Raw genomic sequence first — 21750 nt, forward strand, 5'->3', positions numbered from 1 at the left:
ACATAGATATATATGATCTGGCACAAAATAAGATGTTATGTTGGCTTGCATTATTTCAGGGGAAGAGGTAAGGACTCAAAGCTAGCAGGAGGACTGGAGTGTGTGTTTTAGAGAGCACTGGGTTCATAAGCAGTCCTTGCTAAATCGGGAGTTTTCAGTGGGAATTTACAAATTATTTCTGCTACGCTGAAATTGCTGTGGTGCTGGAGCCTGCATTTATTACAGGCTGCAATTTTTGGGATGGAGTGAAGGGACACGATGGGGGGAGTAAATATTCCTACATAAGAGGAGATGGCATATGCATCCTAGTGTTTCTGCATTGTGTACATGTGCTTGCAGGGTGGGTGTGTTGCATAACTAGACTTTCTTGGTCATGGGGGACCACGGGAGTTTGGAGTGCAGCTATCATGAATCAGAGCAGTGAGAAGAGGAAGAGCATATAGAGGAAGAATGAAGACGTGCATTCAATAGAGCGGATTCTGTATGTCACTGTAGTGCAGGGGCTGTTGAATGGCACTGAATTAATTCTATTTCCTCTTGAGTCACACTTCTCTCTCGCTCGTCTTCCCTCTCCACTATTCAGCATCAGTGTGTTAAATTGCAGGATGCCACACGCGGTTTCATGGTTGTGTGAAGTGGAGAGGCAGCTGATGTGTGCAGAGCCAGGCAAAGTTGTTTTCTCAGGCAATCAAGGGTATCGAGTTCGCTTAATTGAAATGCTCTTATTGTGCGGTCATATTGTAGATGTTTGTGAATGTTTTTATTTTTTCTGCGGTCCCTGCAGAAAGAGCAGAATGTGTTCCATCTGTGGCTAAACTAAGCAGGTCAATCTAATTTAAGTTACTTTTATTGAATATGTAGTTCAGGTTGGGGTGAACACGTGTTGTTAGTTTACCCTCAAAGAAATGTGTTGGCTGGAAAGTGAAGCGTACCCCATCCTGAATATCTTTTTTTCATGGACTGTCAGATGGGGAGACGCTGGTCTCCACACAATACCTCTGTGAAATAAATACTATAAATATAGCCTCCTTTTATCCACCTGAGACTTTGCAAAAATAAAAGTGTTTAGAGTCTTTACTTTTTATCTGCTTCTTTAATCAGATCACGGAAATTAGTTTGTAAAATCTTTTGCTTTCATTGCCCATCTCATGCTGTCGTTTGATACACAGAGCCGACGTTATCTCCCACCTGGATCGCTCTTTTTCATCTGGTAATTTAAGAAAATATACAAGTTTCTACAGTGAGCTATGATGTTGCCACAAAAATAAAAATCGATTCTTTATTGACGTTTGAGGGTAATCAGGTACAGAGCAAATAAAAGGGAGTGCAACTGAAGGACTCCTCAAAAATTAAAAAACTTGAGACTTGCAAAGCGTAACCACTATAAATCACCCGAAATTCAACAGTTTAGTTGTGGCAAACTTTTATAATTGATAAAAGTAATTTTATTTGAAGCCTCTGCCTCACATTACTTTTCATCCCACTTTGTACTTATCCGCTTAAGCACTAAGCAAATGAGCTTGAAGCATAACTCATATCAGCTCTTTATGATTTTGTTTTTTGCTACTTCTTTTAATCGGTTTTCTGTTTTTTCTTAATTTGTTTGGTTGAGAAAAACTTTTAAGGCAGGCCATGGGCAAAATTACTACTTTAAACCTTTTAGTCCAAAGTTTTACAGTTGCTGAATCTTTACTTTTCTATTTCATTGTGATGGTCCTTGGAGTAAAAAATGCATTTACCTTGCCACCTATCCTCAGGGAAACCAATACGCCAGCACTGTTTAAGTCTTCACAGTAGCTCCTGGCACAGTTTGGCCTTCTACTGGAAGTTTATTCTTACAAGATCCAATAAAGCTAAAAATTTCTTGCCACAAGAGCTTACTGCTTGCAATTTCTGCACAATTCAAGTCATGGACTGTATCTCTATTTGTAAAACTGCAAACTATCTATTTAATTTTCAGCTGGTAGCATTCAACATAAAAAAAAACAGTATAGAGACCAACAAGGGCTGCCAATCGTGCTGGCAAAAGTGCTGTTTGTTTATGATGATTCTGCATATGTCTAAAAATGAATGTCGTAAAGATTTACTAACTTGTGTAGAAGAGAAGTAATAGAGCGATAAGAGACTCAGAGAGGAGAGAAAATGTGTTAGGGTGGTGAGAATGCCTTGTGTTTTATATCAGGGGGATTATCTAGTTGACCTTTAAGCTTTAAACCTGAGGATTATTCTCAGTGAGAGGCAATTCCCACCAATATCAGGCCAATGTCTACCTGAATTAGTCCAAAATCACACTTGACCCTCACGGGTCACGCTTAATCCGAGCCGTGCAGGGCCGGATGTGGCTGAGACTGAGTGGAGCGACCCATTTATGTCACCACAAAGCAGTGAGGGACACAAAACAGATATGTCTTAATGATGTTTGAAAATGGGAGGCCCAACTGCCTCTCGGCTTCCCCAGAGGCTCCCCAGCCCTCACTGGTCCCCTGACATAAATTCTCAACTTTTTATCCCCTACCCTGTCATTTGTCTTTCTTTTTTTTTTCTCCCCCTCGCTAAGCCAGAGCTTGTTCCAGAGTTTGGCGGCCAATTATGTCCTCATAGGTGTACCCATCAGATGATTGCAGAAGGAGGGATGTTATGTTAAGCCGGTGAATGCTTGAATCTAAACGCTGAGCCGACGTCTCTGCTTCACTTCAAAGCAATCAAGCTGGCTCTGCGCTGATTGGCCGAGGTGATTAAGAGTTCAGGGAGGAGGGTTTCAATTTGAGCCAACAAAGCCCTGGCAATAGTTATAAGTTGTGTGTGCATGTGTGTTTGTGTTTGTGCACTTGCGTCTTAAACAAGAAAGCTGAAGCCCTTGAGCCTATCCCAACGTTTCCTCAGTTGTATTTTTAGGAGACTTTCTCTCAGTTGTGTGACGTATCTGTATCATTAGCAAATTAGCAAAGCCCGGTTGTTCTCAACTTCCTAAGCACACCTGCGTCTCACACCCGGCAGAAGTGACAACGAGCAGACTTTGCGAGCAGGGAAATAAGTTGCTCAACAGGAAGTGGCAGCAATCCAGCCACTCCAATCTCTGCCTACAAAGAAATAAACAAAGACATTATAAAGCCCTTTTTATCCCTCAATGACTATTCCCATAAATGCTTTAATCACCCCTCCCCGGGGACTCAGCTTCGTGTATTTGTGTGGGTGGGTATGTGTGACCGTCCTGTGATGTCCGACTGGTCTCCGCTCTGCACAGATGGATCTATTTAGCTGCCAGTCGTGCCTGTTATTTACCAACATTCATTCCTCTCTCTCTCTCTTTCTCTCACTGTGTTTCTTCATTTTTTTTCCTCCCTCGGTCTTACGTTTTTGTTCTTTCAGTTGAATCGAGTGCAGCTGATCACAGCGAGTCTCAGCCGCTGCGTTTGTAAAATCGTCGAGCTGTAATACGTCCTTTATGCTGTGTATAATCTCCAACTCTTAACTGCCTGTCAGGGACATTTGTGTCAGCGGACTGTAGCATCTTATATAATCCTCTGCTTCTTCTTTTTCTTCTTATTCTCTTGTTTTCTTCTTCTTCTTCGAATTTCTCTGTCTGTTGAAGTACTGTTAAGGTCAGGATCAAGAGAGAGCTGGTTTTGTTCAAGCTCCAATTCATACACAGTAGAAGAGGCTGTGGAGATTAAAAGCATCTGAGCGCACAGGAGAGCTGGCGAGTGAGCGCAAATGTGTGTGAGAATGTGTGTTTTTATGTGGCTCTGTTTTAGTGCTCAGGACTTCGAGGTGAAATGCGTCAGGCTTTTGCCGGGTTGTTGGGCTGTCACATCAGATTAACCTCAAGAATTCAACCTCAGCTTGGACTTCGCTTGTCTGAAAGTTTCTCTCTGCATTTTTGCTGCTTACTCGGCTCTTTCCTTGCCCGTCTCTTCTTTATTTCTCTGGACTTTTGGGACATGTCAGAGATAATTGGTGTTTACCTTGGTGGGTCGTGGTCTGGGTCCACTGTTGTTTGATTTTGCACAGGTTAGCGTATTTGTGTATACTGTAGTACGGTGGGTAACGAGAACATGTAAGTAACTCTGTGCTCGTCACTCTGGAGCTTAAAGGCTTCAGCCTTAAGATGATGACAGGAGCTCAGAACAAAGATGGTGGTCTCTTCAGTCCTAGCCACAAACTAGAGCCTATCCTGTGTGTGTGTGTGTGTGTGTGTGTGTGTGTGTGTGTGTGTGTGTGTGTGTGTGTGTGTGTGTGTGTGTGTCAAAGAAAATTGAGTTAGCGTCCTCTTGAATGGATCAGATATCTTGAGACACTGAAACCTTATTTTCCTTTTCTTTAAGGAATAAAAATGTTCTTTTTCTTTGTGTGTCTGTCTGAGAGTGGTATACGCATGTGGGTGCTTGTCTATGTGTGAGTAGATAGAAATGTTTTCCTGCTCATGCGAGAAGTGTTCTCAATTACAGCCGTAGTCAGAAGTGGAAACAGATGGTAGTGGATGATGGGAGACAAAGTAGCTCTGTCCTACCTACTCCTTCTTTCTCTCCTTCTCTGTCTTTCTCTCTCTCTCTCTCTGCACGTCTCACACACACGTCTACCTCTTAAGCGTTAAATCGCCCGTTCACTTCAGGAAAAACATACCCACTTTGCGAACACGTGCAGCATAGACAAAGACAGTCCTTCAGTGATCTTGACACACATCATCACTCATAGTCACCCATACATGAAAACAGAACTTGCAGAGCAGTGTTGCTTTGCACTAAACCACAGTTCATTGAACTTAGACCCAGTTTCCCTGTAACCAGTATTTAAAACTGAGATCCTCTTTGTCCACGCGCTAACGATGAAAGGGAGTGGTGCTGTTGTCAGCCTGGGCCCAGTGCCGCTGAGCGTCACCCTGACTCAGTTTCACGTTCCCTTGCTCTTTGATTTGAAATTTATGTTTTAGTTAAAGAGATTTCCCCTTTAACACAAATACTTCTCAGCAGCCCTCATCACTTCTCTTTTCCTTCCTCCATCCCCTCATCACTCATCCACTTACTCCCCCTTTCACTCTCTCTTCCTTTTTTCTTCCCTCCCTCTTCTTTGCAGCTTCATGCAATCTTTCTCCTTTTACCCTAATTCTTTCTTTGCCCCCAAGCTAAATAATGGAATTATTTTAATATGCAATGTCCCAAATATGCTTGAAAAAGCTAAACTAGCAAATGAAAACATCATTATAAATCATCTCTATTTACCTCCTGTTTCTTATTCTCAGTGGGAGGAGATCAGTGTCATGGATGAGAGGAATACCCCGATGAGGACCTACCAGGTGTGTAACGTCATGGAAGCCAACCAAAACAACTGGCTGAGAACGCGCCACATCAGCCGGGAAGAAGCGCAGCGCGTCCACATTGAGATCAAATTCACCCTAAGAGACTGTAACAGTCTACCCGGGGTCCCTGGTACCTGCAAAGAGGTTTGCATCACACAAGCATAATGCACAAGCAAGCTTCATAAACACATGATCAGCATGTGGGCTTTTCGGTTAGATAACAAATGCCGATGCAGCTGGTGTGTGTGTTTGTGTTTAAGGCCTCCTGTTGCATTTATTCCGCTCGTTTGCCCACTCGTCCTGAGCAAAACATTGAGTGTTGATAGGCTCCGTGGCTTCTGCTGTGTAGCTGTCTGCTCTTTGAAATATTTTTGGTGTGAAGTAAGAAGAAAAAAGAATACATTTCCTTAGTGGTGTTTTTTTTTTTTTTTTTTTAGATCAATAGCACACGGGTAAGTTATATTTCAAGTTGAGTGGTTTTTTGTTTGCAGTTGTTTGCACTCCCGCAGAATATTCTCTGACTATCCACTGTGCTCGGCAGCTTTTGCAGCATCTTCTTTAACTCCTCAAATGTGTGACTTAGTAGATACATCTTAATTAGACCACTAAGTAGATCATTTACAAATTAGACACATTAAATGCAGTTTATTTATTGCTGTGCTGTGAATTGTATGAATGGAAGCACATTTAAGGCATATTTAAGACCATCGCCTCACCATTCTGTGTGTTTCCTGTTCTTATATGAAGGTTATTAACATGTGTATTATCAACAGGTCTGTCAAAAGGAGGTGTGTGTAATCTAGTTACTGTAATGTAGTTAAAAAATACAAAATAACTTATTTTTCATCCGTTTCCAGTCAGAATACTAAACACAAACAGGGAAACACAGAAAAATAACACGAAGCAATAGCTGGAGAATAAATCAAAGTTTATTCTACAGGCTTTTTTTGTTCTTTTTATTAATCTTTTTCCCGCCCTCCATTCTCTTATAACACTGCTCTGTTCTGTATACATTTCAATTCGTCTGTCCCTTATATGCCTTTCAGTCTTACTACATCTCCAGAATAAATAATGGGCTTAATGTGACAGTTTAGAGCTGCGCTCTCATGAAGCTGCAGACAGCGTTGCTGACTTTCAATCCAGACAGATGCACTGAGATACGGAGACAAGCTGCTGAAGAGCTGCAGAACAGTGGATGGCTTGTTAAAATTTCACATTGGATGGACCCGCTCATACTTTTTATCTGTCTCGGTTAACTGTGCGTCGTTCTGATGGATGCTGTTTGTTTTTGCAGACATTCAACATGTACTACTATGAGTCCAACAATGCAAACCTGTGGTTTATCAAGGAAAGTCAGTACATCAAAATTGACACTATTGCTGCAGATGAGAGCTTTACACAGGTATGGATACTCGCACAGAGAGAGCATAAGAACACTTTCAATTGCTTTCAGTTTGCTAAAGATTGCATTATCCCATTCACCAAACTCACATGTAAAATATATCTTTTGTTCACAGGTGGACGTTGGCGACCGTGTCATGAAGCTAAACACGGAAGTGCGGACCATCAACAACTTGAGTAAAAAGGGTTTCTACTTGGCCTTCCAGGACCTGGGCGCCTGCATTGCTCTGGTCTCCGTGAGGGTCTTCTACAAGAAATGTCCACTCACTGTGCTAAATTTGGCCCAGTTTCCTGACACAATAACGGGTGGAGAAACGGCACTGGTTGAGGTGCACGGTGTGTGTGTGAACGCCTCTGAGGAGTTTGAGCCTCCCAAGATGTACTGCAGTGCAGACGGCGGATGGCTGGTTCCCATCGGGAGGTGTGTGTGCAAACCAGGCTTCGAAGAGAACAAGGACATGTGCCAACGTGAGTGGGGCTGGGGTCCTCAGGCATGTAGGGGACAGAATGTAAGCGTGCAAGTGTTTGTGCATTTGTGTGGGAGAGACAGACAGAGACAGGACAAATGAGGAAAAAGTGAGGTGCTGACATGTTTTGGTGATTAATTCAATTCAGTTCAATTCAAGTAATTTTTATTTATATAGCAGCAAATCACGACAAAGTTTCCTTAGGGTGCTTTATATTGTAAAGTACAAGACCATACAATAATACAAAGAACACCCCGACACTCAGATGACCTCTATGTGCAAGCGCTTTGGCGACAGAGGGAATGAAAAAAAAACTCCCTTTTAGCAGAAAGACACTTCCAGCTGAACCAGCCTCATGGAGGGGCACCTCTGCCATTGGCTGTGAGTGGAGGAAGACAGGACAAAGACACACTGTGGAAGACAGACAGAGATTAATAATAACTAATGATTAAATGCAGAGAGATGTGTCTGTCTCCCGAATCCAAACTGGGAGCTGTTCCACAGAAGAGGAGCCTGAAAGCTGAAGGCTCTGCCTCCCGTTCTACTTTTAAATACTCTAGGAATAACAAGTAAGCCTGCAGTCTATGAGTGAAGTGCTCTGATGGGGGTGATACGGTACTATGAGGTCTTTAAGATAAAATGGGGCCTGATTATTCAAAACCTTGTAAACAATGAGAATTCTAAATTTAAAAGAGAGTCGATAAAGAAAAGCCAGTTTGGTAGAAATATGCTCTCTTTCTAGTCCCTGTCTGCACTCTCGCTGCACCATTTTGCTGCTACTTTCAGTACCAACTTTTTTGAGACACGCTGCTGCCATCAAATTCAAAATAAGCTCATGTTTTTCCCAAAACACTGAAGTATCTCACTTTCAAAGGTTGTACTGTGAGTAGTTTTAAAAGATTTACAGTTTATTTTATTGTTTTGATTCACATTTTTCACAGTGTCCCCACTTTTTTGGAAGTGGTGTTGTGTATAAAAGTGTGTACATATCTATGTGGCTGCCTCTGCGTGCAGATACACTGTAGTGAATTTTGCAGTGACACAGAGGATGGAATGACAATGACTCTATGTATTTAGGTTAGGGACACACTCTGTGTGAATGTGTTTTTTTTTTAACTGCGTGTGTGTGTGTGTCATCCCTCCCAGTACAGTGAAAACAGCTTTTGTAGAGGAAAGAGTAGAAGTTGCTTTAAGGCATCTCCTCTTTTGTGTGTGTGTGTGAGTGTGTGTGTCTGACAGAGCTGAACGTCTCATTTTCCCTTCTCAAGTAGAGGCGAGCAGTATGAGTGTGTGTGAGAAACTGCTTATTGATGTGTGTTGTGTTGCAGGAGGGGAGGAAAAGGTATGCCTTAGGAAGCAGATTATTGAGTTGTAAAACTCCCCAGATGGTGTGTGCAGCATGTGTGAGTTTGTGTGTACATACTGTGCATGCATGCGTTTGAGTGAGCAAGCTGTATTAAGCTCATGCTGTCACCTGTCCCTACGGGCTCACTTCCTCGCCGAAAAGAAAATGGAATCGTAGATATTCATCACTGCAGACTTGAAATCGGTGCGCATAATGCAATTTCAGTTGTTTGGGAGAAGCAGCAGCCAAGACGCCCAGAAAACTTGGCAGTTGGGCCTTAGAGACAAGTGAATAAGAACAAGCTGTACTCTGCAGTTTGCAGACTGGTAATGTGCGCAGATTGTGGCAGAACTCGAGCTGCATCTCAATCATGAAACGCAGACTGTTGAGCTACATGCCTGTCTTGTAAACGTACACACTGTAGTTATTTGACAGGTGAGCTAGCTGGCAGATGTTTACACTACGCAGGTCTTTGTCACAGTACTAAAAACTATTTAAAGTCAGTCTGACACAGCAGGGTGCTTGACCTCAGTGATCTCCATGACCTCGTCGGCCAGATTCTTGACTCTTCTCACTCCAGAGAGAATAAATAGAGTAATAAAGGAGCATTTAACAAGCTGGCTTAAACTCTAAAATCTAAACAGTCTAGCTTTTGTGTGCGCACGTATGTGTGTGTGCTGCAGTTGCGTGCAAAGGTAATGATAGAGTCTTATTGACAGTCTGAGGTCACATGTCAGGAATATATATACGGCCCATGTCTAATAGGTTAGGGTCACCAGAGCTGCAGGGAAAACAGGTGTCCACTGCATTCAACATGGGAAGGAAAGCCAGGTTTCTGTATTCAGTTCATATGTAATAGTTATTCTGGGAACAAAAATAAACAAATAAATAAACATTTTCAATAGATTTTAATTCCTTTGTGGTGAATTGGATCTTCCCTCCCGCAGGGATGTCTGCGCCACCTACTCGGTATTAGGAAAAACATTTTTTGTAGGATCATGGGAAGGATTTGCATAGCAATGAAATTTCCTCATACAGCAGGAGAATTCGCTGTCCCACCAGTGTCAGCCAAACATAATAATGCCAAAAATTCACTCCCTGGAAACCGTCTTTCTTTTGTTTTAAATAACTTTGTGCCTGTGCTGCGTTTGCATGAACATGCTTCTATTTTCATACTATCACCTTACCTTGTCAGAATTCACTTAGCCAGCTAATGCAGCTGCATCCGTAATCAGCCTCATTTTAGCAAGCGGATTCACAAAAGACATGAGAGGACACACAACAAAAAAAAAGTACATCAACTCAGTACGTTGCACTTTAATGTGTTCCTGAGAGAACAACAGCCAGGCTTTTAAAGGGTCCTCTCAGCGCTCTGCATCAGCTCCAAACAAAAGGTTCCTGGCCTGAAACAGTCTGGAGGTCTGGAGGTCTTCCATAGGGAAAACACACTCTGCTAATGCATTTAAATCATCCGCTCACGTTTGCTGTCACACAAAGAGATGAAGAGGTGAGGTTCGGGGGGAGAGCTTCAGGAGGGCATTTTGTAATTGTCATTGTAGCACAAGTGAGCGAGCCATTTAATGGATGTCTTCAATTCTCTCCTTCCTTCTTGTTCCTTTTCTGTGCTTGTTTTTTTTCTTTTCTACCATTTAGCACCTTTGACATTCACCGTTATCGTCCTGTGTTCTCTGTGAATCTTTTCCTTGTCTTTGGCTTCTCTTTCTCTCTCTCTGTCATTCTTTCCCTCTGCCTTCCTTTCTCTCTGTTTTTCTGTCTTTTCTTTCTCACAGTGCAAAGCGCTAATGGAATCATTACTAGCCCCTCTGTGTTAGACAACCACCAGGCACCTCCAATTACAGCTTTTTTTCACAATTTCTGTCTCTTTCCCCTCCCCTTGTCGATTTTCTAACCTTTTTTGTGATGTCTCCTTCTATTATGGGACTGTTCTCCACCTCTCGTTTTCGACAAGCCACCCATTTTGCTCCCCACCCGCCTCCTCTGCCATTGTCTTCTTTTTTTTTTCCACCTCACCATTTTTCTTTCTGTCTCACTTCTCCTCCTAGCAGCCCTTATCTCCTCTGTCTGCACTTGTTAAACATTTATAGATCATGGGTTCATCTTTCTCGTCTTCCCTTTTCCAACCCAATGCTTCCCGTTCCCTGGAGAGAGTGTGAAACTAAGTGTGTTTAAATGTATGGATATGTGTGTTTTGATCTTGTTAACCGAGGGCACTGTGCTAGATTTAATCCGGCGGGTTGTTTCATGACATATAAGGGGAAATACATTGTCCAGGATAAACAGCACACATATCAACAGACTGTGGAATAGGATACAGTGGTATTCATGAGAAATGTGGTCTTAATTTTGAATAACATAAGCAAAAACAAACCACGAGGTTGAGATGTAAACAGTCTTCTGTCATCTTGATATATTTTTACTGAGTTATTATAATTAATGCGACAGTGATGATATATGACTCCATGTTCTTCTTATTGCCTGGAAATCTCATTAAAGGACCAAAACAAATTAACGGTAATGCTTTTTGGCTTTTGCTAACTTGCCTGTGGCACTCACTCTTATCCAGTCCTATTAAAGACAGTCATTAAAATCAGGGACAAAGATTTATTTGCTTTACTTTTACAGGTCGAATAATTTCTTCTGAGATTTCTTGGAAGTAAACTGTTTAATTCGGTACCTTCACCTTCTATTTCTGAGAAAGACCCAAGAAACAATACTTTTAGAGGTATCAACCTTTCAAAGGAGTTTCTTTCAAAAGTCCCTGGAACATTTTTTGGTTCATAGACTAAAATATTCTATATTGTGATAACCAATATGATGAATTAAAGTTTATTCTTGATTGTTCATTCTTGAAGATGCTGTCTTATACCCCCTCTATTTTTTTTTTTTAATAAGAAACTTATGGGGCTTTTAATATAAAGTTTAAAAACAGAAGGGACCATCTACCAAGAAGGAACTGACTAACCTTTAGTACTGACCTGGATCACCTTCATTAAAAAATTTTGATTCAGGTTCCTGGCTATGGCAGTAGATGCACTCTGGTAATGCCATTAGTTGTGTTTTCAGCCATGCACTAAAAGCAGTGTTACTGCAATGGCCTTTAACTCCTTTGCTCAGTCTCAAGAAATCATATTCATCTGCTTTGTCACTACTGAAGTTGCATAATCACCCTCTCTCTCCTTCTCTCCCTCTGTGTAGCTTTTGCACTACCTTGTCAGTTCAACTCCGTCTCTCTCCACCCCATGCAGAAGCCTCTGTCTGCGTAGCCAAAGCCCCGCTCCTCCACTCCCTCCTCTTTCCTTCTCCTGCTTTCTTTATTCTATGTGCCTTTGTCTCTTGTGCATTCTAGTCCTGCTCGCCCTCTCTGTTTCTGTCTGCCACTGTTTTCTTCTATCCCCTCTATTTTCACTGCATACTCCCTTGCCCTCTCCTGTTGTCTCTGTCTTTCATAGCTAGTAGGGGATGTAGTGAATACTCCTCTCAAACCTCTCCTGCTTTAAGCCCTAGGGGTACATGCTGAAGGGCAGGAGCGTGTGTGGGTGTGTATGTATGTAGCTGTGTCACCTACGTGTGCGCTCGTGTGTTCTGTCCTTCTCTGTGGGTCTGACAGCACCAATTACTGCCTCAGATGTGAAGAGACGGAGGAGACGAATTGAAGGAGGGCAGACACATGTCACCTCAACACAAGTTTTCCTCCCTTCCTCTTCTCTCCTTCTTTCTGAGCTGAAAATAATATGGGTCAGCATCACACGTCTGTCCGTCCACTTGTCTGATAGTCTTTTTTCCCCTTTTTCTTATTCGTTTGCTTTTTTGATGCTGCCATGAAGTAGTTTACAAGAGGAACTTTTCAAAGTAACACCACATTCCTCATACTGATTCCACTCAGCTCTCCTGCTGTTCTTTTCACTTCTCCAATTGGATCGAAACCAAAGCGCGAAATACTGAGGAACGAGACCAATGTGCATCTGATGTGGTGTGAATTATCTGATCGCTTATCACTACAGAGACACTGGGTTGCTACACAGAATATTTTAATAGTTAGACTCATTAATAAAAGAGTATAAACTGTTTAACTTAGCATAAAGACTGAAACTTAATCAAAGTTAATAAAATCCCCCTACACGAGCTTCTCAAACTCAACAAATAACCACTTCAACGTCTAGAGAAGTGAGGTGACAGCCTTTCCCAGGTGTCCTGGGGGTTACAGTGGATGGATGGATGGATGGATGGATGGATTTCTTACAATCATTGCATAAATAAAATAGTGAAACATACAGAGTGTTATGTAGGTGGTTATATGCAAAGATGTTTGTTGTTGGGGCATTTTTGAATGGAGGTAACCATGTTTGGTATCACTGAGGATGCAAAGAGAGCAAAACCGAAATCTTTGCTCGACTGAATCCTACAAACGAAAGCTTTTTTGAAGTGCTTGTAATAAAGACAAATTGTTGTTGATCCAATGACAAATTTGTCCTTTCATACATAGTGTACAAAAGTCAGTCAACGTAGAAATAAAAATCCCCCCGACTCAGGCGTTCAGTGAATCAGACAAATCAGATGTTTGGGGAAACATGGAGATATTCCAAGACTTTTGGACATGCAAAAGTATCAGGAAAATGCATAATGCTCAGAAGCATATTTACAATAGAATTTTACACTTTATATCTCATAAGAGGATTTCAGTCCTCCCTTCATAATGAAAGGTCTAAAGAGGGAGCAGACACAGGGAAAGGCTAATCTTCACACCTATGAAAGAGACTGAGCTTTTGTGTGTGTGCGCATGTGTATGCTGAAAGCTCAGTAGGAAACCTACCTCTTTTTTTATTCCCTCTACCCTCAACAGCAGAAGAGTGGGTGTGTGTGCATGTGTGAATGGCTAATGTGGACAGTTGAAGCAGTGGGTAAAGCAAGCATTTTATTTTGATCAGATACAGACTTTTGAAGGTCAAGAGCTCCCTACTGTATGTTATGTCTCACACACATGTACACACACAAACACACACCTCTTATTTCATTGCTGTTCTCATGCTGGCAGCTCAGGGAGCTTGAGAGCATGTAGGTGTGGATAGGAAGGTAGTGGGCGGCTAACAGAAGGATTTAGACAGCTAGTCAGAAGATTTTTGTGTGCATACAGTATATGAAGTGTACGTGTGCACGCTGCTGCAGGCACGGGGGCAGCAAGCTACTGAAGTGTTAGGAAGCAGGGTGTTATTACGATCCAGATGTTCTTAATTAAAGGACAAACGGATACATGTGCCAAGTGGAGGCCAGTTTTCTGTCCTTCTACCTGTCTGTGCGAGTGCGTGCCTTTCTGCTGCACTGGCTGTCTGACTTCCCTGTTCATTTATTTGGTTAATGACAGCCACATTTTCCTTCATTACTCCTTTATTCTCCTTTATCTCCTCTCTCTCACATGTCCCTCCTTAACTCCATCCCTTTTCCCCTCTCCCTCTTTCTCATCTCCTCTCTTTTGTGTTTGAATAAATGACATGAAATCACAAAGGCTTAGGCTCTCGCTATATCCTCCATACACACGTAGTCCCCATCTACATACCCACACAACACTGACCCAGATAATGTCTATTCATGCACAGTCGCAAAGCGCTTCGTCTGCGATGGCTGATCACTCGCCACACATAAGACGAGCTGCCAAATGCCACCTTAACACCAAGGTGGCGTTTGTGCCTTTTGAAGCAACAAAACCAGAGGACACAAAGGTGGCTTTGAAGTGACGGGACATTGTATAGCTGAGTCTGGTGCAGTGGGTTGAACCGTGTGAACAAACCCTAAGAGGAAAAGAGAAAAAGCAGGCCAAGGACTGAGAAACTGTTAACGCATGTTTCACGTCCTTATTTAGCACTATTCCCCACAGACGGAAGCAGTGAGAGAGAGAGGAGAGGTATAGAGGGGAGAGTGTGTTTCCTTTGGGTACAGTTCCCATTAATTGGCATCTTCCATATGCCGTTGAGTTCCAGTTAGGGATAAACATGTGCGCACTCATGGGAAAGCTCATAATTTTCACATTTCTATGGTCTTGAATCAGTCTCCAGTTTTCTCAGTTTAAAATCAAAGGCGCCTGCATGTAGCCAGTGGGTTTGTTGAACAGGAAGCACAAGAACAGGAAGGCGGCCATTGACCCTTTCCCCTCATCCCTCCCTCTTTCTCTTTCTAGTTTATGGATTACTTCCAGATGTACGATCAGCCTGTCAGGTTGATAGGTCTGGCACTGCACAGGCCTGGTTGTTCAGCTTCATTGTACAGATGTAGTTCAATTCGCTGCTGCTTTTCTATTTATTACAGCTGTACTATTGTTTCACAGCCAGAAGGTAACATTCACAAAGATTCCAAAGGACTTTTCAGCTGCAGCATTAGACGGAACAAAGAGCAAGAACAAAGCGCATAGTTACATCATTAATTTTCTCTTTGTTATAAATATTGCTTTCCAGACCAGCTGCTGTAGTGGTATAGGTAGAAATTTTCAGCGATGCCTGTTGGCTTGAAGGACGCCTTGTCTAGGTAGTAAAAACTGTTTACTGGAAATGATTTGCCTTTTTCTGGGAAGAGATGCGAGGCAAAGAATTTGCAGACAGAGGTGAATGTCAGTGGTCTGAAAAGGAGAACTCGGTATTTTTTGCCTGCTTGTCAACATTATGAAAAAAATACTTTTTCATGGAGTCTTGGCAAAACTGGATACAAAGACATTACTGTCTTATACCATTTACTGGAGTTTCTAAAAGTCAAATAAGAAGTAGAGCCTTCAGCTATCAGGCCACCCTCCTGAAAGAGACACTTTACTTTTAAGATTAGGCATAAAACTATATTTAGTAATACATTCCTTATCGTGATAGTTAGGGCTGGATCCGGTGACCTGAACATCCCTGCAAAAGGTTTAGGCTGCACTAGAGGTGTGTGTTTATTACTGTGTTTAAACACTCCCTCCCATAGTGTGTCTATTATCCTGTCTCCTTCTGGTCACACCCAACAGCAAATGGGCGTCCGTCCCTGAGTCTGGTCCTTCCACAATCTTTTTTCTGTTAAAATGGAGTTTTTCCTTCCCTCTGTCGCCATGCACTTGCTCATAGGGGGTCATGTGATCATTGGAGTTTCTTTCTAATATTGTAATTTTCTGTGTGACTAAATGAGAACGCTACGTGATAGATCCTCCATAAACCTCTAGAACTTACCTAATAATCACACCTAAATGTTTTTGTCGATATTTTAGCTGATCTAGTTTTGAAAAACTTCAGTATATCGTGTGCACATTGCTTGCTATGCTAAACTTCTAATGGTGTCTGTTTGTCTATTTTATTTTCCAAGAGCAACAAGGACAACCCAAGGACACTGTTTCGTTGTACTCGTGAATGTATTATAGGTTATAAAGAATTGTTGTTGAAGAACAAGAGACTAACATCTCCAAACAAACAAACTGCAAACATACAATTTGAGTCTAAATCATTTAAATTAGGCTGAAAATAGCAGCATGAATGGCACAGTCCTCTCCTTATGGCTTCTTGCCACCCAGCTGCATTCCCATGCTAAAAGGACATCATTTAGGTCTACGGGTGTCATTAGCTTTTAAGGCTGCTTCATTTGTTGATCTGGCCGGAGATCTAATTGTTTTGTCGATATTTATTCAGATAAAAAGCTTCTGCAGGACTGAATTGAGCATTTTTTTAAATGTAAAACATGCATTGGTATTTTTCCCGTGACAACCTTGACTTGCTTTACCTTGAGTAAGGGGCATACATATAGTAAGGGGATGTATTTATGGAACACTTTACTCTTAACCAGGCAACTCTTTATCTCTCAGATATAGATTGAAGCACAGACACACAGAGAGAAATAGAGGTATCATAAATAAGCACACACTTAGAAACTAACAATAAAAACTTTTTTGATCCAGTGTGACCTTGAGGAAGGCAGGAAGCTTAAACATTGTTTTTCTGCTGCTTTAGTGTTAGCTCTTTCTAAATCCTAACCATGTTGCGGTCTTCAACTTTGAAAGAGATTGAAACATACAAGTGCAAATTTGTGCTATCTCAATTCGATTTGCTGCGAGTTTGGCTGACAAAGTCATCCACTGCCCACACACAGATTAAAGGCAGTGAAAATATGGCGTCCCACATGACAGGTACATCTGGCAGAGTGTGTTTATGACTGACACAGAGAAACAGCCACAGGGCTCTCCTTTCCTTGCCTGCCTCAGAAAATGAATTATTGAGAGTGATGAACTGAAAATAACGTGGATGAGTAAAGGAGGCTCACTGCCCCTCCTACACACACTCTTCTGGTCACGGGGCCGGCCGATGTGGGCACGTTTACTGCCGTGTGTGTGTGTGTGTAATGTTTTAATGAAGATATTTAAGCTGCACGTGGCTACTGAGGCAAAAAGTTGTGTGTTAATAGTAAAAGTTTGTTCTTTGCGTGTGTTTTTGTGTCGGTCTGGTGGGCTTTGTTCAAAAAGAGATGCTGTGTTCCTACAGCCTTTTATCTTGATGGCAAAACAGACAGAAGAATAAGTTATTCAGACTGTGAGTCAAACTCCCAGCAGACTTCTATTGGCCTGTCATGCTTTCTCCCTCTCTTTCTTTCCGTCCCTCGCCCATGACCCCGCTCACACAGAAACACACATGCACCTGGGATCTATTTTATCTGTTTTTAGACAGCAAGATAATCACCCAGGCTCAAAATTAGCGTGCCATCATCTTGGGTTACCACTAGAAAAGTGCGTTTCTGTGTAGATGTGGTTTGCTTTAATTGTACTGAAATTGAGCTCTCTCTGTTTCGCTCTCTTTCCCTGATTTTTTTTTCTTTTTTCTTTTTTTTTTTTTGAGCGGTTTGTGTATGTGTGTGTGCCTGTCAGCGAGAGAGTAAATATTTGTGCAAGAGCTCTGGAGAAGGTCAGGGTCAAAGTATGACAGACAGCCCACTGGGAAATAAAGACACACATACATACGCAGTCTTTCTTTTGCTCTCTCACTCTCTCTCTGACACACACACACACACACACACACACACACATATATATGCATAATGAGAATCAAATAGAGATGGTGAGAATGGAAGTAAAACATAAGTAGACAGACAGTAGGGGACACAGAAAGTTAGAGAAAAACAGAAACAAAGAAAGGCATAAAAAAGACAGATATGGAGAGAATTAGGAAGAGAGAGAGGGCTTCATCCTGTAGTTCCCCTTGGCCGCTCTCAGTAATTGGCTGATGTCCAAGGGACAGAGAGTAGATCAGAAATCAGCCTGGGTGTACTCATGTGCTTCATGTACTGGACATCACAAACCATTTCATATCCACAGTGGTCTTGTGCCTTTATGCGCACGCGTGTCAGAGAAGTTGTAAGACGCCATAAATAGAGTAAGGGTCTGTCCAGAGGCATCAATCATAGAGGTCTATGGCTTCCATGTGGTCACGGCTCATGCCCGCTCTGCAAACATGTGATCCTAACTTGCCAGAGTCTGTTAAAAGCAACTGCTGCTATACATCATGTGCTTCCAAAGAAAACATCAGACTTTCAAGAATAACCCCACTGTGAGCTTCACTCACATGTGTTGAGCAGTAGCAGCTGAACTGGGTGTCAGTAATGTAAACTCACTGTACACTAAAACCTCAAGGCCCGTGTCTTTAACAGCAGAGCATTTCCAGAACTGTCACTCACAGAGAACAGATATGCTTCTGATTAATTATGAGGTGTTTTTCTATAAGCCATATCCCTCGTAGTCCTACATTTGTAAATAAATGGATTCTATCATAAACATCTTGGCAGTGTATTTTAACACCTTTTCTATGGTGGGATGGACTGTCTATACACATAGATTTTCATCTCATATGGCATTTCTTCATTTATTGTAATTATGCAGCTAAATGCATGTACAGCAAATATCCCTTGATACTGGCAACGTCTGTTCTGTTTGTTTCCTATTTGCAATATATTGGTTTTTTTTTCAGTAGCCTTTCCTGCTAGAACAAGTAAATCTTTCTGATGTTAAAAAATCAGAGTCTACAAATATTCGAATGAGTCATTAAAATGTATTTTTTTAGCGCACTGAATCCCAGCATGCTAGTGAACAAACATTTACATTAGCATTGCTGTCAGCTTTAGTGTGTTTGCAAATGAGCCTATGCACTCTGCAATGCAACTTGTGCTTGCAGGTGACAGTTTTGCCAATAATTTCATATAGATTTGTGTCAAACTTGACTTTAAAATAAGGCACATACCTTCTTTCTTTGGGATATTTCTTAACCCAGAATGCTTCCACGGGAATTGTGTGTTTGTGTGAGCGTGCATGTGTGGGGCAGGATTAGTAGTAATGGGGAATATTATGGTGTTAAATGTTGTTATGAACTCCGATTAAGGATTAGAGGATCTCAGCAGGGGGCTGGACTCTGGATGCTGACATCTCTATCTCACACAGATCTCCTCATTACTACACACACATACACAGAGCTCCACACACACTTTACTTGGGTCTCTATAAACAGAACTCTACACCGCACACAACACCTCATACGCTACTTCCACTTATTAACGTTTGAAATCACTTACGTCACCGGCACATTTTCAGTTAATAAAGTCACATGGGTTATGCTCCTCTGCCGCTGTTAAAAGGTACACACTCTTTGCTGTGCTCCAGTTAATCAATTAATCAAAATGATGTGTTTATATAGTGAAGCACCATTAAGCGTGTAATGGAACTGTGTATTTTGTTCTGTGTATCACACGTTTGGTGTAAACCTGGCTCGATGGCCGCCATTTTTATTCATTTCTTTTTATTGCACATAATTTTTTTCACGTATGCTATTTTTGACCATCTTTCTGAGGTTTGTTTTGTGTGACAACAATGTCAGTTGGACTGAAAACACGTTTCACAGGCATGTACGCATGAACACAAACAAACCCACCTACAGATGTGACCCCGGTGGCCATAAAGGACGTCACTTTCAATCTCGTCAGATTTCTCCACTGACGCTTGATGTATCAATTTTTAAGTAGCTGGCTTCAACTCGGGGATGTGTATATATACACACGCACTTACACACAGACACACACTCTCACTCGAACACAGACTGCTCTGTGCTCCGGGAGCTGTGGCACTTGAGGGGTACTCGAAGGGTTCCATCTTGAAAGGCTGTTGCCATGGTGACAATTATGGCGCTCATCTCCCATGGGCCAGCAAGCTTTACACAACTTTCCTCCCAGCTGAACATGGCCTTTCACACACACAGTGTACCCCCCACCTATGCACAAACACACGCACAATTTTCTCCTCTTTTCTGCCCTTTATGGTAAATCCGGCCGAGAGCCAATATTTGACTTGAACCGAGCGCGACAGTAAGCAAAAGAACGGAGCAATTAGCTCTTAAACTTTTGTAAGGGAAGTGAAGAGGAGGAGAGCGCTCACCGTCATCCAGAGGAAGTGTTTGTGTCAGAATAATGCAGCGGAGGTGATTTTGCATACGTTCAGAGGCGCCTGGTTGAATGCAATTAGCGTGTAATGATTCTGACGGTGAGATATCGGGCTCGCGTTCCTGTGCGTACACTTGCGTCTAAATCTGTAAAGGCCCTATTGAACATTAATGGAACACATTTCCTGAACTATTGCAGTCAGCAGCTTCTGTTTTTCGTGTAAGCATTTAATCACTGCTGAAGCGTAGCGGTTCATAGAGAAACACAGCTAACATGTTAGAATGTATCCTGAACTGGCTCGAGGGGTCATCAAAGCTGCCAGGAATCATTAATCACGGCATAGGTCAGAGCTTTGCCCACAGACAAAGTCAACCAGCTCCATATATACGTGACCCTTGAACAGGATAATTTAAATTGACTGTAAAGGCTACGTGTGCAGAAGTGTAGGATGAGATTGTAATATATTCATCCTCGAGGGAAGGAATAAAAAGGCTGTGAACCACTGTTCTAACACAGCACGTTGGTTTTATGCCTACTGAAAGTGACTGGGAATAAACGCGCATGTAATTTGTCAGTAAAGAGGACGTTAACTGCTATTTTGGTGACGATTTGAGTCGTTTGTCAAGAAAAAAAATGGTCACAAACTGTCACAGCTTCTGGCATGTGAACATTAGCAGTTTTCCTTTTTTCTTATGAGATTCAAGGAGCGTTTGCTCAGGTTTAATCATTAAACCTCGAAAATCTGTATGAAAAGAGTCACATATGCTGAATGCAAACACAAGAAAAAATAATTCAAGAATCTGATCACCTGATGAACTCTTGTAGCCGAACATTTGCGTTTCTTTTCCCTCCAGCGATTCCTGAGGCAGGTGTTCACTATTTCATCTGCTAAATGCTTTACTGGCTTTTTTAGCTGCTAACTGTCTGTCATTTGGTGTTGAGCAATGGGTTTATAAAACCCCATTGTTATACACTACCTCGCACTACCTTTTAACTGAAAACAACTGTCTCCTTGGGCTGAAAGTAAGGCTGATGGGTGCTGGGAGTGAACCAGAACTGTCAGACTGTGAGGAAAATAAACCTAAACCATGAGTTAATAGATACTAAAAAACTCAGAGGATGAAAATTCTTTGATGATGAATATATATTTTGCTGAGTGCCTATAAACACCATATAGATGATGGACCTGTTTGTTTATTGACTCCTGCGTTTCAAGTCTGAAGTTTTGAGCTTTGGCTATAGTTTGTGAAGCTGTAAGTTAAGAGAAGAAGTGGCTCTGACTGAGAAACTGATGACACCACAAGCTCAGATGATAACGGCTTATCGATTGCAAGGTTGCCATCCCACAAAACACACCCTGTTTAATCACCTATTTTATTCTTGGGCACTTGAGGGGTACTCGAAGGGTTCCATCACTGTGTATATACAAAATGAACACTGTGTATATTCCATAAGATTTGAAACTGGGTACTGGGACCACAAAAAAAACTATAAAAGTACTAAGGTATTAAATCTGAAGACGTAAAGTCATTTTGTTATAGACTTCTCTACAACTGGAAGGGAGTCACTTCCTGTGCATAATTGCAGGTTTAGAGCACTTCAGCAGTGGCAACTCTTTTCAGACCTGGCAGCTAAGAATAGCTTTTCTATGGAGTTTGTGTACACACAGGACTTCAAAGGGCCCTGGGAAACTGCAATATGTTTATTTTATTTTCTTCTGGCATTTTGTAATAGATTTATAGAACTAATCAGTTTTTGTGGTCCTATAAAACAATAAGATGTGGAGTGGAACAGAACTCAATCAT

At 41.8% G+C, this 21750-nt stretch overlaps 1 protein-coding gene across 3 annotated transcripts in view; it reads left to right on the forward strand.

Annotated features, from left to right (window-relative positions):
* Positions 1–21750, forward strand: part of LOC309694043 (ephrin type-A receptor 3-like) — an 82564-nt gene that overhangs the window by 14305 nt on the left and 46509 nt on the right. For all 3 annotated transcript variants that reach the window (XM_082513760.1, XM_082513761.1, XM_082513762.1), the window contains exons 3-5: positions 5240–5440; positions 6591–6698; positions 6814–7165. In XM_082513760.1, coding sequence (XP_082369886.1) covers positions 5240–5440; positions 6591–6698; positions 6814–7165 — 661 coding nt within the window. The remainder of the gene's footprint in view (positions 1–5239; positions 5441–6590; positions 6699–6813; positions 7166–21750) is intronic.

This window comes from Aulonocara stuartgranti, assembly GCF_965226115.1.
Source record: "Aulonocara stuartgranti genome assembly, chromosome: 18".
Lineage (NCBI taxonomy): Eukaryota > Metazoa > Chordata > Actinopteri > Cichliformes > Cichlidae > Aulonocara > Aulonocara stuartgranti.